General features: G+C 37.5%; 1 protein-coding gene across 1 annotated transcript; it reads right to left on the reverse strand.

The window, feature by feature from the left end:
• Positions 1 to 16,926: 16,926 nt before the first annotated feature.
• LOC118802950 (tubulin alpha-8 chain-like) lies at positions 16,927 to 19,490 on the reverse strand. The gene is made up of 4 exons (XM_036563407.1): positions 19,379 to 19,490; positions 18,295 to 18,514; positions 18,002 to 18,150; positions 16,927 to 17,924 (listed from the first exon to the last, which is right to left on the reverse strand). Exons 1-4 carry the CDS (start codon positions 19,379 to 19,381, stop codon positions 16,947 to 16,949), a joined length of 1,350 nt encoding a protein of 449 aa, XP_036419300.1. The 5' UTR covers positions 19,382 to 19,490; the 3' UTR covers positions 16,927 to 16,946.
• Between the last annotated feature and the right edge of the window lie 547 nt (positions 19,491 to 20,037).

Here is a 20,037-nt window from a genome sequence, read left to right on the forward strand (position 1 = left end):
ATGTTTTTGGACTGTGGGAGGAAACCGGAGTACCCGGAGGAAACCCACGCAGACATGGGGAGAACATGCAAACTCCACACAGAAACGACCCTGGTCACCCAGCCGGGAATCGAACCCAGGCCATTCTTGCTGTGAGGCGAGAGCGCTACCCACTTATTATTATTATTATTATTATTATTATTATTATTATTATTATTATTATTATTGTTGTTGTTGTTACTAGTTATGTAATTATATAAATGTAAATAAGTAAGCTAATAAATAATTAATAATAATAATAATAATTATTATTAGTAGTAGTACTACTAGTAGTAATGGTATTATTTAAAACATTTTTTGAAGCAACTAATTGAATTGTTTTTATATTAATACAGTGGGAAGAAACATTATAATGTAACGTTTTATGTGTGTCTTTTGTTCTGTAGTACTTTTAAATTTTATACTCATAGTTATAAACACAGTCTGGTACATATTTATAATCACAATCTGTTACTGATGATACTCGTGATTCTCAACTACAGCTCTTTCTTTAAACTCTTCAGTCTAGTTGAGTGTTTTCTCTGCTCTAATCCACCTGATCAGCTCATGAAAGAGTGTATACTGAACTGATGAGCTGAATCAGTGATGTTAGAGTAGAGTGAACAGAGCAGTGTGCAGATGATGAGAGACTGATACTCACTGCTGAAATGGACCAGAGCTGCAGAAACATAATGATCACACTGTAAAAATGTTCTTGTCCAGTAATCTGGACATTTGGACTCAATGAGGCAAATGATTCTTTCATTAGTATAACAGGCTTATACATTACAAACTACTGTTATCCAGGATTTTTGTTTATTTGGTTAAAAGTAGAACCTTATGTTTATTTGAGATTGACAGTTGATGATGTTCTGTAAACTTTGGGATGATATTGTTTTTTCAGTAATTTTAATGGATTTCACTGACCAGTGTATTAGTGATTAAGGCATTAATTATTATAAGTCATTAAGCACATGGAATCTGCAAGAGTTTGAAAAAAGGAATGAATTCATTATTATCAGAGTATCAGACACAAATACAAAACTAAACATTTTCTGTTTTTAAAGCTATTTCTGAAACACAGGAACTTTATTTCTGTCTATTAATGTTTAAAATTAATGTAATGTGTCATACATGAATCTATGTATTATATAATATAGTTTTTGTAAAGATTTTTACTTTTCTCATAAGTGACCTCGACTGATTCAATCATTTGTTCATTTTAGATGTTATAATGTAAATCTGTGTATATGCTTTATGATCTATGTTTATTGGTATGGCGTAAACAAATGCTTATGAAAGTTATTTAAAATTTTAGGAGCCATTCATGCAGAAGTTCAGCTCAGTCCAAAAGTTCAGAAGCTTTTTCATGCAGCTGTTCATCCAGAAAACACAGGAAAAGTTGAATGTTTGCTTTGTGTTTTGTTTGTTGGTGATAATAAACATCTTCACTTTTTAAAAACTCACACTTCATGCACCAATAGACCAAATGTACAGTTTACACAGTGAACAATGTCTCATCAGATCAGCCTAAAAAATACTTAATTAGTGACAAGCAGTAGAAAGCAGTAGTTTTATTCATCTCAAATGACACTGATTGAAAGAATCATCATTCATCTTTAATTCATTTGTTTAGGTTGAATAAAACTAGTGAATTTACTTGTTACCAATTTTTTCAGGTTGATCTGACGAACTATTTTTTATATTATATTTTTATATTTTAGCTTTCCCAGTAAACAAAAATGAAATAATAATAATAATAATAATAATAATAATAATAATGAATTTTGCAGTTTTGGGACTGAGGAGGTTAGATTATGAACACTGTGTGAACACAGAAGTAATAAAGAAAGTATACTGTAAAATACTTCATCAGTTCAACCTAAACGATAATTTATGTGATGAAGGGCAATTTAAGTAATTAATTCAATTGCATTCAACTGATAAAAGTACTTTGAAAGAAACAATGTAATACAAATAAAACAGGTTAGATTAACAAACATTTTACACCAATTCAAACCTCAAAATCTCTTCCAATCAACTTCTGTCCTGTTTCACTGTTACAGTCAACTATTAACATAAAGCTGAACATCCTGACCAAAAATAAGTGTTCACTACTATCAGTGACGTCACTGTTTATATATCTCATTAATTATTATAATCATCATCATTACTCTGAAATAAATAGAAAGACTGTTCAAATTTAAATTTGTTTAAACTGAATTAATCACTGTGTACAGTTTGTTGTTTTCACTTTTATTTTTTTAATTTGTTGTTTTGAAATTAAACTACAATGTTGAGTTCACTGAAGCTCTTATAGTGAGTGAACAGAACAGTAATCAGTGATTTACAGATAATTATTAGCTGTAAATGCTGTAAATAAACATTAAGAATGTGTCCAGATTGGTGAACTGAGCCGTAGATGACTCTAAAATAACCGAGAAGCTGAATGACATCAAAAAAGAAGTTATAATAAAACTCATACCCAGAATTCATCACCATTCAAAAGAAGAGACAGAAAACCTTCCAAAAATATATAGTAGATAGATAATTACCGTCATATTAATCACATAAATGTTAAAATATTTTTTGGTGAAAAATTTGCAATTCATTTAAAGCTAAACTGTAAAGTATTTATTGTACGTAAAATAAAAAATATTAATATGGTATGTGATTAAAAATGTTTGATTTACAAAGATATTACTGTACAAATGGTTCATCATGACACCGAAAATGTTCTGTATAGAACCAAAAGAACCGATTTGGTGCTGTTTAAAACATCATTAATAGATCTATTGTAGAACCGCACGCAACAGGTTTTCAATCTTAAAGAAGAAGCATTTAACCAAACAAAGAACCCTTTATGCATTTAAATGGTTTGTTGATTGTTCTCAGATCGAGATAGAACCACAACGAACACTTAGAGAACGGATTTATAAGGTTGTAGTGTTTATGAAATACATATATTCTCTCTCAGTGCTGGTGTTTTAGTGTCTGATCACCATTATTATCATTATTGTTTGAAGTGAAACAGTGAAGCTGTGACTGACCTTGTGAGTGTCCACTACAGCTGAACAAAAGCAGAATTAGCATCAGCAGATTACTGATGACCTGAAAGATACAGGACGCCATGAATGATGATCTTTTTACTGCAACACGAACAGTAGGAGTGAATATGTGTGTGTGTGTGTGTGTGTGTGTGTGTGTGTGTGTGTGTGTGTGTGTGTGTTTATTGGTCTTTTACACTGAGTGTGAAGAAGTTCTCCACCCACTCGGGTCTCTACAGTGTCTGTTAGTTCAGATTAGCTGTGAGAGTCAGTTTGTCTTGATATCCGGTGAGTATCTAACTCATCAGCTCTCACTGCAGCTGAAAGGAGGTAAAAGAGCATCTTCCATTTAGTGGTTGAGCTGTGAATTAACTCTACTGCTCTGTGTGCTTTTGTAGTTCTGAGTAGACCAAAATCAATGGAACAAAGTCAACCCAAAGTTACCCCAACTTATACAGTCCTCAGTTTGTCAGAATGGAATTAGAATGGAAGAAATAAGCAGACTTTTACTGTTTTAAGTACACTTTTATCGTGATGAGCACTCTTTGAATGTTAAATCCCACCTAACATCTTTGTCAACATTGTATATTAACAGTGGCGTAACGTCAGGGCCTACAAGGCCTTCTCTGAAGGGCTGAAATATTTGTGAAAAAAGAATAAAAAGTCATATTTCATCTGAAGTGGTTCACACTCATATCACACTGCAATTGTTTTCATTTTCTTCTAAATCTGTTTTCAATTTCACTTTTTTTTATTCACTGTTTGTGTTGGAAGTGCAACTTCCTGCTGTATTAAAAAATGACCTATTTAGAAATCTTTCTGCCATTGTGTCTAGCAGAAGGCCCAGCGTCCCCTGCCCCCACCCCAGACCTTTGTTGTCTTGATAGCATACCCTTAAAACTAACATTATGGACCAGTTTGATCAACCAATCAGATTCTTATTTGGAATTATGTGGGCGTGCTCTGAGCTCTCCAAGGTCTTCCATCTGGCCCTTGTACAACTGCACTGTGTGCCTGAGTGCATCGTGAGCATTTAGAGCGCTAGCTAGCTAGTAACTATGTAGCAAGCAGTGTAGTGAGAGGCAAAGTTTTTTTGGTGAAATAATGGAAACTACCCGACACTGTCAACGAATTGTGGACAACACCCCTTTCAAGACAGACATTCAATAAAAAACTGGATATTGTGAGAAAAAGGTGACCAATAGCTTATCTTGAGCTACCCAGGCAGGAGGAGGGGATATGTTTATAATTTTCAAGTGAGCAACTGGGAGCCTTCTAACTATTTTAGTTTCTGTGGAAAAAAAAAAAGTCTGCACTCAAACATATTAAAAGATACGTGAGGAACAAATCAGTACAGTCGCTATTAAAAGGCACTTCTTTTGGAATTTAAAGGCAAGAAGCAGCTGTATGATCGAGTCATAGAACAGCTCTGCTGAGTTTAAATGTTTTCATTGCTGTTTTCATTGCTGACATTGCAACAGGACTACTAGATGCGTTATTAAATTAAATTCTGAATGACTCAATAAATAACAAAAAAATAGTAATAGTAATAGCAATAGTAATTATAAACCCAATAAGCACAATTCGTGACTGTATATTCATTTTCTTTACTTGTGTGTTTGTAAGATACAAATAAAAGCCACTTTATACTTTAGGCCAAAACTATCATGACTCTGTTAACAACTCTTACATCAACAGCTTTTAGTCAGGTTTCAGATTTACAACGACCAACTGTCAGAGCCAATGGCTGTGCTTCACTGCTGTGAGTGTTGGGTTCTCCACCAAAACTTGAAAAAGAGAACATTCTGGTGAAAACAAATAGCTCAAAAGTGAAGTCGATAGACTTTGGCTGTGGTGATCTGATCAAGGCTGCCCCCTACAGGAAAATATGCAGGCAGTAACACTGCAGGGACTAGTTAATGTTTCAAAAAAGAATCAGCTGGAATATAGTAAGAAAGTATTGTTCATAATTACACTGATAATAATGTTTTTCTCTTGCTTCACTTATGAACTGAGGATTATTGTCTGTCCTGCCATCATCTGGAGTCTGGGTGCACTCCTATTCAACATCTGTAGTTACTTTTCCTTTAACAAGGAGACGGAAGTTGTTAGTGCACAGCTGAATTTCAAATGTGGACAATTCAAAAGTGAGATAATGCAGAAGTAATTTATTAAGACAACTGGAAAACTTTAAAAGTAAAATGACTAAATATATCATTACTTCATCAGTCAGGAAAACACACAAAAGCTGATGGAGAATCAGAAACATTCCATCATGTTTGACCATCTCTAAAAAATAGCAAAAACATGTGTGTGCCAAGCTCACTGAGGAACCCCAAGCTTTTCCCGTTGCTTAACAGGCAGCTCTAACCCCACAAAGGCTGTTTTCAACCGGGCTAACTCAGAGTTCAGTCCATAGCCCACAGGGAGTGGGGTTGGTGGCTAAACTAAAGCTATTGGCTGAAGCTGTGGGCCGTCATTAGAGGTTCATGGATAGGGGCGCTAAGCCTGTATTAGGGGGGTCTGGGGGCATAACTTTCTGTAAACAACAATACAAGGCAAATACTGGTGTTGTTGTTTCCAAATACTGAAGAGAAATCTAAAAACAAGGACTATAAAGAGCTGTCAGTAGTGTTATTTCTATCCCTCTTGTTCACACTCTGCACTGTAAAACCAGAGACCCTCCCCCAGGTCTGATATGATTGGCTTACAACCTATATGGTCTGATATGATTGGCTGAACATTACATTAGTCAATCTCTGGTAATGCAGCAGAGGGAGCCCTGCATTAGAGCAGCAGCGCCTCCCCCAGGTCACGCCCTGCTATTACAGTATGTTGATAATTTGGACTAATAATATATATTTACTTAGGACGTAGGAGCTAAATAACACTTAGCCTCCACCTGAATTTGACCTAGCAACGCCCTGCCTCAGCTCGCCAAAAATGCAAGTGTACATGAGGGGGCGCTCACAGCTCGATTTGCATTTGCAACAGTTGCGTAAAAGTGAAAAACAAGTACAGACGTACAAGTATCTGAGTGTGCACTTGGACAACAAACTAGGCTGGAACTGTAACACTCACTCTGTGTGCAAGAAAGGCCAAAGCTGCCTGTACTTCCTGAGGAGGTTGAGGTCTTTTGGTGTTCACAAAGCTCCTATGGACATTCTACCAGTCTGTTGTAGCGAGTGCTCTATTCTATGCTGTGCTGGGGCAGCAGCATTAACAAAAGTGCTCTGAACAAATTAAAAAACTTATTAGGAAGGCTGGCTCTGTTCTAGGAGTCAAGGTGGACCCTCTAGATTTTGTGGCACAACAAAGGGCTCTACAAGGAGTCTTCTTACTGCAGAGATGGTACTGATCTCCTGCTGTCTGAACTGTGCTGAACCACATCTCTATATCACCTCCATTCTCAATACACACTGTGCAATATATCATAACCTGCTTCTGTACTGACACTCTCACTGCGTACTATCTATCTATTTATCTACCTACATGCACTCTGCAACTGTAGACCTGCTCATCCTTAATGCAGCTTTAAATCTCACTGCGTGGCTGAGGGCTTGATGCAATCAGTTACCACCACAAATCAACACTCTGATCGGTCACCACTCAGCGCACTTTTATAAGATTGGTACAGAATGAGAGAGTAGAGTGAGGATGTGGATGAGAGGTGTGATGCGTCTATTGTGTATATATGCATATATGCATATACACATATAGTGTGTGTATTTTTCATTAACTTTCTCATAATGAGAGCAAATGTGTAAAATTGAATAAATAACCACAGACAGGACTTTGTTGCAGATGCATTTATTTTTGCCATTCTATGAATCCTGAACACATAATGCTTTATAAATGCATTTATAAGGTATTTGTCTTATTCTGCTGAACATAAGATTGTACAAATGATTACATACAAATTGTATATATCAGACCGCACCTTCAAAATGAATTTGTGATTTGGTTTAATAGCCTGATGGTGACGCCGTTGCAAGCTGTTCAAACAGACATCTGGGTCTAAACCCCTGATGAACAAGCCAAGGGCGACAGCGGCAAGGAAAAACTCCCAGATGTCAGGAAGAAACCTTAAGAGGAACCAAGACTCAACAGGGGAACCCATCCTCCTCGGGTCGACACCAGATTGTAAAGACTGAAAACTTCGTCATCAGAAACGGAAGGTGGGGATGGAAATTTATAAGGTGTTAAACTGGAAGGAGGAGGGGTTTCAGGCACAGTCCTCCTCCTGAATTTCAGTTATTTCATAACTCCATTTATAGTTACACACATAATACTTAATAAAATAAGAGTTTAAAGCTTAATAATGTCAGGATTCTTAACAAATTATAGTATCTGTTCATCAGAACATTGTAAACATGAATGATGTTTTACATTATATCATATTATAACAAGGTTCTTTTATATGTTCTGCAGAGCCAGGCCTTCATCCAGCTAAACATTTATTGGGTAAATTAAACAATTCTGTATTAAGTGGGACATTAAGGGCTGATTTTGGTGGACCTGGCACTGCACCAAATTGATTTTAATAAGAGTTTATTTTTTTAGACATCATAACTTTTATATGTAGTTTGAATTTGATAGACTTTGTTTATTTTTAACTGGAAACTGTAATGTCAGGCTAGCTGGTGCTAGACTGTTAGCATTTAGCAACCAAGGCTTAATCAGTAGCAGCTCAGAGAAATTTATGTTAGCCAGTAGAGACAAACAGTAAATGACAGCTGACTTATTTAGAAATATAGTTAACTTAGCAGAGGCTTTAAGTGAGATTTACTAATTAAAGTCTTCAACAGTTCCTGCATCAGCAGAATATAATTTAAAAGACATTTAAAATGATTTCCATCACTTAAAGCCTGTAATGTTCTGGTATAAAGCTCTATAAAATGTTATAGTGTATTAATCATAAATGTATACAGTGTTCTTTTGAAGAGATATCATGATGCATTATGGATCCTAAATTATTGAAGTCATAAACTCTTGCTTTATAAAGTGTTCTGTGTGTAATTAGAACAATTTAAATGTTCATAAAAGTTTATGCCTGGTATTATTAGATGTTATGTAGACCATACAGCATAAATGCTTTTTCAGTACATTATGATTACAGGATTCATTGGAAGAGCAGTACTAAAGATGGTCGAGTCATACATGTGAAGGGGTTGGGCAGGGCTTTGCAAATGGCTGAGAACATTCTAGAAAGACGTTTCCTCGTCTTCTTGAAGGGCATCATCATCGATTCTCTCTGCAGAGCTGCAAAGGAAAAGATGAATCAGAACCACAGCAACTGATAAAACTGTTTTCTTATGTAAATATCCAGTTCATTCTGTTATACTCTACTGTACATTTAGACGAATAAAAAGCGATATTATGAGGCACATTTGAACTTTGAGCTAATGAAATACTTGGTCATGAGTGTGTCCACTGTGAATGAATGACTGTGTAGGTCATTTTTCATGTACTTGAAGATTTCCAGAGTTGGAGTCAGACTGATGGTTTTGGGACACCACGCCAGCAGGACATGCTTTAGTTGACTTCTAGATGAGCAAACATTGAACAAAGAAGACAAAAACATCAAGATTAACAAAGGTAACATAAAATCATACATTTAACATAGTAAGTCTGAATGTTAAACAATGATGTGATAAGTGTGTGTATATATATAAAATCCTTACCTTTTGTCCGAAGCTGATAAAAGGAGCTTTTTTTGCCCACATAGAAATTAAATCTATGACTCCTCTTTTTACACCCGCTTTCGGTCATTTAATGGGCTGGAGCTGGAAGAGCACGTCTCCTTGCTCACTGTTTCACTGCCAGCCTTGGTGGAGGGGGAGGGTGATGCACCAGTAGACTTGACTTCATGTACAGAGATGTGATCAGTCCTCTCAGATTCAGCTTGCTCGGAATTCACGAGCAATGCCAGAGGATCCTCTGTTTCTCCAGAGGTTCTGTAGGTCAAGCTCAAAGGTTTGTTTGAGCTGCTCTCCTGGGCTTCAAGACTCATACTTGTTCCTTGCATGTCTTGGTCAAGAACCGTCAGTGAAACTGATAGATCAGTTCTATTTGAGGATCCTGGTTTCAGACTCAAAACGTGCAGGTACATCATTTTCATGTATTTATCCACAAAAACGTTGACCTGCACTGAAGGGACCTGGATAAGATGCCTCAGTAGATTGTTCCTGATCCATGAAGTTTCTAGAACTGAGTCTAAGGAGTACTTCCAAACCTATGATGGTCCAGTCATGTTTCTCACAAAGATGAATGTTGAATTGGTCAATCCAGGTCCATGACAGTGTATTATCTCATCAGATATGAGATTCAGTCACTGGTGAGACTGAGGCTGGGTGACTGTTACAATTTGAGAAGCAGAATCAATCTTCTCAAAAATGACACCATCGTCACGGCCGGTGGCCCCACTAACTACCTGAACAGCCTCGCTAAAGAACTCCTCAGGCTTAACTGTTGTGCCTTTGACTGTTGGCTGTTTAGGAAGGGATGTGGAGATGTGGAGAGACACTTTAGAGGAGCTTGACAGAAGTAGCTCACTCTTGTTTAACTCCACTACTTTGCCGATGATCTTATCTGTACAAGAGTTGAAGCTAAGCTGAAGTATTGGAGACACTGTACGGCGTGGTGACCTGATCAACATGGCGCTCCCAGTGCAGGTATGTTGCAGACTGTATGGGAAGTTGTTGGCTGATAAAGACATTTGATCCCACCACTGACATCTTTTGTACAACTAATGGTGAGATCATCTTTTTGGGAAACATTACTGACTGACTGTTTCCCTTGTTTTAGCATCCTCAGGCTGAGTATGTGTCAGTTTAGCCTCCAGAATGTTCAGCATCTCTGTAGCTAGGAGACTGCTTATCGTCTTCCAGTTCTTGAGCAGTGGAGATGCTGTTGAGGAGGCAACCTTGTAGATGGACTTTTCCATCGCCACTTTTACTTCACTCACAAAATTTTCAATATTGTCACATATTCGATCAGATTGGTCCACAGAAGATCTGGATTGAGACATAATGAGACAAACACAAGAAGAAAATAGTCATTAAAATACTATTAATGTCACATTTGTTTTAATACAAAAACAGAACTGTGAGGTCTTTTATATATATTGATAGTTTGCTTCATTTTATAGAATCTCTGCATTCAGAAATGGGAAAAGGGGCATGTGCATCGATTATGGCCTGTATCTTTATATAAACCTATGATTGATGTACTTTCATCATCTGTGTGTTTCATATATTTGTGTGGTTTATAATCTGTTTGTTTACAGAAATAACTGTTACAACAAATTTGGATTTCAATCATTAAAACAGAAAACTTGACATTATCATTTTAAATTTCCTGCAAAATGCTTTAAAGAAAATGTTTAAACAGGCTTATTTTTCCATGTCTGCTGCATTATGATCCATTACTATTACTACTACACTAGTAAACAGCAACATAGATGTGGTCAGCAAGTTATAACTTATGAATTTGAGTTTTTTCCAGTGATAATGTTTTTCTTCTGCTTTATTCATATATTTTATTTGGGATGAAGGTGCAGTGGAGTTAGTGGTGGTAGACTTGCCAGACAGACTCAGATTCAGCTTTTTTCTTTAGCTTTTCTTCTGCCATGAGTGCTGTTTCCATCCCTACCGCACGAATCAGAGTTGGCATGTACCTCTGCATTGCTGACTTTGCTACAGAGATCACGATGTGTCTGCAGTTCTGATACCTGTTTGAATGTTTCACTATTTGGGTGTAGAAGCCCGAATGTCATAACTCATATAGTGCACTGTACAGAGAGTAGGAAGCCTTTTTGGGATACAGCCAGTGTCCATATAACTACACAGTACAATTAGTAATCTGCTGTTTTTGTTTACTTGTATAGAACATTCTGTGGAGCCAGTTTTCCAAAGACCTATATTTTCTTTTTAATTGTTTCTGTTTCTCATTAAAAATGCATTTGTAAATGTAAAACTTTATTTTCAGACTAGTTTACCTTTCGCCTCTGTATCCAAAATGTCTGAAATCTCCCGTCTTAATCTCATCACATCATCCAGTTTACAGTACCAGTGGTCCAAAGTGGCATTTCTCACACAACTGTTTATTTTCACACAAAACTGTTGATTGTTTGAGCACAAGTTCTATAGATGGCACATTTCATCATTTCAAGAGCATTTTAGAGAGGCAGAGTCTCTCAGAAGCAAAGATGGGCAGAGGTTTACCAATCTGCGAAAAACTGCGTCTAACAATTGTAGAACAATTTCAGAAAAATGTTCGTAAATGTGAAATTGCCAAGACTTTGGATATCCCCCCATCTACAGTACATAATTTCATCAAATGATTCAGAGAATCTAGAGAAATCCCTGTGTGCAAGGGACAAGGCCAATGGTCAATACTGGATGCTCGTGACCTTTCGGCCCTCAGGCAGCACTGCACTGAAGGCATGGTTCTGTACTGGAAATCACTGCATGGGCTCAGGAACACTTGCAGAAATCATTGTTAAAGCTGAAAGTTAAAGCTGTATCATGCAAAGAAGAAGCCGTATGTCAACACGTTCCAGAAACGCTGCCGTCTTCTCTGGGCCAAAGCTTATTTAAAATGTACTGAGGCAAAATGGAAAACTGTTCTGTGGTCAGATGAATCAAAATTTAAAAATATTTTTGGAAACCTAGGACATTGCTGTCTTCAGTTCTAAATTAGTTAATATTTTTTATTAAATAGTAAAATGTCCCACCTTTAACATCTGTTATGTGTTGTGTGTTCTGTTGTGAATAAAATCTGGGTCTATGGCAGAGGTCACTAATAGGCGGACCACGGTCCAAGTCCGGACCCAGAAGCTGTCTTATGTGGACCTGGATCTATAACCAATAAACTATGGAGAACTATTTAATTTCGACTGGGTGGTCCTATTTTAATCAGCTTAACTTTTCTAGCCTTTACGGTAGCTTTAGCGGCCGGAGGCTCACAGACCAATCGCATGCATTGTAAATATCACACGTGACGCTATTCAGCCAATCAGATCTTTGCATTACGATGAGCACTGAGATTTGAGTGAGTGACGCACACACAGGGGAGAGATGGGGCGAGACACATCAGTCGGAGAAGAAAGTGATTCAGAGGGAAGTTATTTCACATTACGTGCTCTAAAAAGAGAAAACTGACAATAAATATTAAAATATTACTGAGTTGTACTTGACATTCAGTTGTCGACTGCATAAGATGTTGATATACCTACTAGGCTACTTTAGTTTACAGTATATGGCACTGAGTCATAATGCAAGTTAGACATTATGATATTCTGGACCTTTGCTTGAGGATATTTTCTCTAACTGGACCTTAATGAATTTTAATTAAAAACCCCTGGGCTATGGGATTTGAAATTCATTGTATTCTGTTTTTATTTACATTTATTTACATTTTACACAGCGTCCCAACTTTAGGAATTGGGGTAGTAAATTAACAAGGTTTGATTTGAGATATATATGTATAAAGGCTGCCTGTTGGCACTGTTGGGTAGTTTACCACAGCATGACTAAGATAAAAATTTAGAAATGTATGAAAAACACTCATTCATCACTTCTGTCAAGCAAAGTCCAAACTTTTTTGAAACGTGTTGTTGGCAAATTCAAATTAGGCATATATTTTTCAAAAAACAATAACATTTCTCAGTTTCAACATTTGATTTGTTGTCTTTGTACTATTTTCAATGAAATATAGAGTTTAAATGATTTGCACATCATTGCATTTTGTTTTTATTTACATTTTGCACAGCGTCCCAACTTTTTGGAAATTGGGTTGTATAGAAAGGAAACAACTGAACACAGTGTCAGGCAACAAAGACAGTGCCCTTTATGTGCATCCTAATGACCTTAGCAGGAGTCAGGCAGAAGGCCTTGAAGGTTCCCAAATGGTCACCTTTCACTCAGTTCTAGGTTGATAGGAATACCCAGTAGGAGAGATTGGAGACGGACATAAACAAGTCCTTATCTCATGTCACGGTGTCCTTCTCAAGGTACATGCCAGAAGCTTCACAGAGACATGCAAGCCAAAAAATACATTCTCATTATTATTCTCTATTCTCTATTTTCAAAATATTAAAATATTAAAAAGATGCTAACTTGATTATGGGAGACAATATGTATTCATTATATAGTAAAATAAAAGATAAAGCACCTTAACACATCTAAGAGAGAAGTGGCGCATTTGTTCATACATTACCATCCTCACAGTCTAAGATTTATAGTGAAACTATGCAGTGCAGTTAAATGCATCCAAACATCTTATGTTTCCTATAAAGAAATGTGCTCCACAGATATAATAGATATTGACAGTTTTTAATTGATTACAGAAGAATGTGTATCAGTTTATTGATTTTCTGCTTCCAACAAATAAAAAAAGAAAGTTTTGTGAAGTTCCTCAGAGACTATAGTCCTCCAGGTGACGCAATATTGCATAGTATACCTTGGTCACATTCTCATGCATCCAGCCAAATGCTCTTAACCCTGCCAAAAGACAGACAGTCCACAAATGACAGTTTTTAAGTGGTAGGATCTGGTGCAGTTCACAGCAAATGCCTGTCTTCTTAAACAATCCATCAAGTATTTGTCCCTGGTTTGGATATACGGTTACTTCTGCATGAATGCATTACTAGGTTTATACTATTTTCAATGATGGTATGGTTCAAGAATCTTGCCAGAATCATGCAATAGTTGGAGTAAGGTACTTAAAAACATTCCTCAGGGCCATGAAGTGTTCAGTTCTGCTGTTGCACTGAACTGCTAAACACAAAGAATAAGATACAGATTCCAGTGGACAAGCAGAGACACAAAAGCTTTGTGGTGGTCAAACAATACACAAAGAAATGTAAAGATCGAGAAATAGGCATTTGGGCAAATGGGCATTGTTATTTCGCACCAACAGTCAAAGTAGCCAAAGAGTACACAATTACACACCAAAGGCTGAAGAGTCATCATAAATGCAGTCATTAAGATCATTTTCATGTCATTATATCTACTTCACCCCAGGGTCGGACTGGGAGAGTTGTTCAGGCCAGGAATCATGGCAGAACTCAGGCCACACACATACTGACAGCTACTGTATCTGCATGAATAGGTGTTTAGTATGGGTGTTTATGTATGTTTGAGGTAATACTAAATACCCTCCATAACTGCCCACTCCTTAATTATCAGCTCAGCCACCTAAACTGTTCCAGATTTTTTGAAACACACACTTCAGGATGTACATATCCTTTGAGCATACAGTACTCAAAATACTTGGATATATGAAGTTTTAAAGCTCTCTAAGAATCCAACTTTTAACAGGCTGAGAACCCAAGTTGTTATGCTTTTTATGTTTTTCTCTACGTATATGTAAGTTACCAACAGTATGGTGATCTTATTGCTTTACATTAATGAACATGCAAGATAAAGGTGCATTAATAAGTTAATCTATAATCTTTTTTTTTATTATTAGGTAAACCTAATGTAAGCTGTACCTGGAGCTCTCCGTGAACTTGAAGGTATCTCATGCTCTCTTTCTGGTTGTGAACTATATCCACCTTTGAAAAGAAAAAATGAAAATACAACTCAAATGTCAATTTAAATGCATATTTTTTTCTGACCTATCTAGCACTATATAGCATCACCAAACAATGTATGCAATGTATACTATGTGGCTCAAGCTTTACATCGTGCCAGGATATAAAGAAATACTGTATGATTTATTGAAAAAAATGCATCTCAATCAGATCCACACTTGTTTTATATAAAAGGTCATAGTGTATAAACGGCTCGGACAACTCCGGGTGCATATCACCTTAAGACTCATGTTCTATAGATGTGGTGATGTATATACCCTGCTAGTTCACGTTGTAGATGGAAATGAGTGCAGGACGTATTAAGCTTGTTGTTAAGAAGGCTGTGATCCTTAATGTGCTTGAGTTAACGTGAGACGGTTGTATACTTGTGAACGGTTAGCATCGCCTTTATGTGGGGACAATGGCCACTGTATGTAAACGCCATTATGCAGTACCCTCGAATAGCCAGGGGGTGTCGCCATTGTCCTTTATGTAACCTGGCCAATGATAAATATGTAATATGAGTCCATTCATTCCTCTGAAGAGTAGTAGTCCCTTTTGTATGTAACTCTAGGTTACTGTTTCTGCCAAAACGGGCACTGTAATGTCTACTGATAAGTTTATGTTTTACTGCTGATTTATTCTGTTATTTCAGACTGATGGCAATACTGAATATTGTTAAAATAAAGTGAAAAGAAGGAATTACATCTCCTCATCTTCCTTCCTGTGTCCTGACCGATACGCAATCCTGTTTATTGCCAAACCAAAGCAAGTACGCTTATTACTTCACAAACGGATAGTGCTGATCATAATGCAACTTTACATCCCTCAGTTGCTCAACCTGTAGATGGAAATTAAGAGGTGGCAGCTCTGTCGAAGGCCAGTCAGATGAGAAGACTTTTACCAGTTAAAACAAAAACATTTTGAATTGATGTCTCAATATTTCCTTGAATTCTTGTAAATGCAACTTTAATAGAATTAAAGTACACAGAAAGAAAGAGGAAGAATGGAGGTGATAATGGATTGAGAAGAGAGGTGTTTAAGCTTTCAATTAAAATTATTACTGATCTTTGGATTAACTTAACCAAGAAAATATGTCATAGTTTATTAAACAAGCCTACAGAGCAAAATCACACTGATGGTGAAATTTATGTGCACTTACTTTATGATCAGATTTGACCATAAACAACTTTGACAATTACAACATGGGTTTAATATGAACCCGACTATATATATATATATATATATATATATATAAATAATGTGATCTCTCTAAGCTTATTATTAGTGTATAAACTCAATTGCATGTTGTTAAAAGAGTTGGGATTCTAACTACAATATTAATAAGAATCAGAAAATCAAATGAATAAAATCACAGCTTACCTGCAGCAGCTCATTATGAAATACTGTATAAACTATTTATGTGCTGTGCCATAAACTGTGCAGCAATAGCTGGGCTATAATCTGACTGTAAACCTTGCATCTATATGGTGTTTGTAATAATCAGGCAAACAAGTGTTTTTGAGAATCAACTTACCCTCTTTAATCCAATATTTATTATATGCTCAACTGCATTACATTTGTATTCTCATAAACCAGCATGCATGTAATTTATGTTAAAAGTAAAACATCTAGAGTAGTGCCCTTATGATACAAGGCACTTTGGCCTCAAATTTACAGCAACAGTGCTTGATTTGCTTGCTTTGCATCTGTTGAGTCAACTTAAAAAAAAAATTGCTAAATGATTGCAGTTTATGATTTCTAAATGCTATTTTACTTAAAAATAAGTAGGTTAAAATAAGATAAAACCTCTTTATCAAGCATCAAACAAACTTGTTTAATATCCATAAATAGAATGTTAATCTGGATATAATCACTTTATCTAATCCACAAGGTTCATTTATTCTGTGCCATTTTAAATGTTTTTACATAATGTGAAACCTTATTCTGAACCATTTTACAAGTATTCATATGATACCATCTCCACTGGTATCATTAGTAACACTCCTCTTTTACAGTCACTCATTTCATTCCTTTAGACTGAAGGATTAACAATTAATTTTCATATTTGAAACTACTGTTTAAAACAACCAACCGAACACAAGTTGTAGAAAAGAATGATTTTAAAAAATAAATAAAAATAAAAAAAAATAAATAAATACCCTAAACCTACATTTTAAAGCTACCACCCCTCCCCGAATTTGATTCATAAGGAAAGAATGAACACCAATTTTACATACTGCAGGATTTATTTTACACAAGAAGTCATTGTACAAAAACCTTCCAGTGCAAGGTGAGAAACACTAGTACTCATCTTCCTCTTCTTCAGCATCCTCAGCAGAATCCGCTCCAACCTCCTCATAATCCTTCTCCAAAGCAGCCATGTCCTCTCTGGCCTCCGAGAACTCTCCTTCTTCCATTCCCTCACCCACATACCAGTGCACAAAGGCCCGCTTGGCATACATCAAGTCAAACTTGTGATCCAAACGGCTCCAGGCTTCAGCAATGGCTGTGGTGTTGCTCAGCATGCACACAGCCCTCTGGACCTTGGCTAGATCGCCACCAGGAACTACAGTGGGTGGCTGGTAGTTGATGCCCACCTTGAAGCCTGTAGGACACCAGTCCACAAATTGGATGGAGCGACGAGTCTTGATGCTGGCAATGGCAGCATTGACGTCCTTAGGCACCACATCACCACGGTACAGCAGGCAACAAGCCATGTATTTACCACGGCGAGGGTCACATTTCACCATCTGATTGGCTGGCTCAAAACAGGCATTGGTGATCTCGGCTACAGACAGTTGCTCATGGTAGGCTTTTTCAGCAGAGATAATGGGGGAGTAGGTGACCAGAGGGAAATGGATACGAGGATATGGTACTAGGTTGGTCTGGAACTCCGTGAGATCCACATTAAGAGCTCCATCAAAGCGTAAAGAGGCGGTGATCGAAGACACAATCTGTGCAATAAGTCTGTTGAGGTTGTTGTATGAGGGACGCTCAATATCAAGATTGCGCTTACAGATGTCAAAAATGGCCTCATTGTCAACCATGAAGGAGCAGTCAGAGTGCTCAAGTGTGGTGTGAGTGGTCAAGATAGAGTTGTAGGGCTCTACCACCGCAGTGGAAACCTGGGGAGCAGGGTAGACCGAGAACTCCAGCTTTGACTTTTTACCATAATCCACAGAAAGACGCTCCATCAACAAGGAGGTGAAACCAGACCCAGTTCCACCACCAAAACTGTGGAAAATCAGGAACCCCTGGAGACCCGTACACTGGTCAGCCTACAGAGGGAGAAAGTCATTAGGAACTCGTTAAGACATGTACTGCCATTCAGCGCAAAAAGCACTCTACACCTCACCATTTTGCGCATTCGGTCAAGTACAGAGTCCACAATCTCTTTGCCAATGGTGTAGTGGCCACGAGCATAGTTGTTGGCAGCATCCTCTTTGCCACTGATGAGCTGTTCTGGATGGTATAGTTGCTTATAATGCCCATTGCGGATCTCGTCTGTGAATACGCAGTTACAAATTAAGCACCGCCAAATGATAGCCTACTCTAATACACAGTTGAGGCTCTACTATAACCCTGAAAACATGGAACAGGTCATTTGGACCAAAAAGTGGTTAAAACATAACATGGCTCAATCCTTACCTACAACCGTCGGCTCCAGGTCTATGAAAACAGCACGTGGAACATACTTTCCAGCTCCAGTTTCACTGAAGAAAGTGCCAAAAGAGGAATCGGCCAGGGCGGTGCTGCCAGTAGTGATCATCCCATCAGGCTGGATGCCATGCTCCAGACAATACAACTCCCAGCAGGAGTTACCCATCTGGACACCAGCCTGGCCAATGTGTACAGAGATACACTCCCTCTGTTGAACAGAATGTTTCCGTTAACTTATACCAGGGGTCATCAACGTAAATATTAAGAGCCATTTGCCCTTTCTTAAATAAAGAAATAGAAAATTAACCAACCCTTGGGCACCACAACATTTTATGTACATGTTACCATCATGGCTGTAAATGTGTCTCAGTATGTGCTAATAGAGGCTAAAAATAACGATATATGAAAAATGCAGACTAACATTGCTCTGCTTTAAGCTTTACCTCAGTTATTGCCGTTTTTCTTGCATCTCCAGAAAAGAAAAACCCTTTCCTCAAAGGTGGAGTAGTTTTATATAAAAGGTCTCTCAGTTTTCCGACTTTTTACGAGGCCCCAGATTGTAACTGCTGCACCATTTAAGGTGGAGCGGAGAATTCGAACAAGAGGCTGGTGAATAGGAAACTGACTTGAGTCATGACTTTGACAGTTTCTCGTTGCACATTAGACGTTTTAGGAAACCAGCTGAGTGCTTACAAACGCTTACAAATGCAAAAAGTCCATTCGTCTCCAAACTGTCGATGGTCGTCTGAAATCTCTCTCTTTGCCTTTTCTTTAGCTACTAGCTCGGCAAGACCGCTGTCGGCGTTGCTATGGAGACCAGCAGTCTGCGCACCAGTCTTCAGGGTTAAAGGTCCGCGAATAAGCCGTAATACATTAACTGCAGCGGTTAAGACTATTTACTTTTAAAATGACTATCAAAGCTTTATTTTACTACAGAGGAGGGTCATTTTAAGGTCTAATTCTGGCCATGTTGCCGACCCTTGAGTAACACCAACAGCAGCCATAACACAAGTGTAACGCGTTAAAGAAAGAGTGGTGCGAAGGGCACCAGTGTAGTGCAGCGTTAACTCACCATTGTAACGCCGGAAACAGAGTAACGTCCCAGATCTGCAAAGACACAAAACAGGTGTTTATAAACAAGTCAGTGAGCGTTAACGCCTTCCTGAAGCATAACCCATCAACAACCAAAGCGACTCTTACCCACACAGCTGTGCCTAATTACCCTACCCGGGCAGCTTTATGAAGAGCGCCCTCAATTGGTGGGGCGTGGTTTTTTTAATTTAGACCGGAAGTGAGATCGTAACTGCATGTCCTAGGCCAGATTTGTGCCATGTCCAAATCTGCTTTCCAGTTGGTGCATTTTTATTGAATTTTCTCGAAAATGCACGCTCGAGCATATTCTAACACACAAAATGCCTTTTCATTTCTGGTGAACGCCATCCTTCAACCTGAAAAGAAACATTAACAATTAAACTTGGTTAGTTTTTACACATTTTGTTAAAAATTGAGATCATTTGAGGGAGAATTCTTTATGTTATTAGACTACGAAATTATGTCAATTTTTTGGGACGCCCTGTATATTTGCGCACATTTTATTGTAGTACGTTCACAGCCATTCAATAAACAAATACATAATTATATAAATAGAAAGAAAGAAAGAAAGAAGAAAGAAAGAAAGAAAGAAAAGAAAGAAAGAAAACGTATAGTATGCTCTTTTACAGCACTTAAACT

This window comes from Colossoma macropomum, unplaced genomic scaffold (assembly GCF_904425465.1).
Source record: "Colossoma macropomum unplaced genomic scaffold, Colossoma_macropomum, whole genome shotgun sequence".
NCBI lineage: Eukaryota > Metazoa > Chordata > Actinopteri > Characiformes > Serrasalmidae > Colossoma > Colossoma macropomum.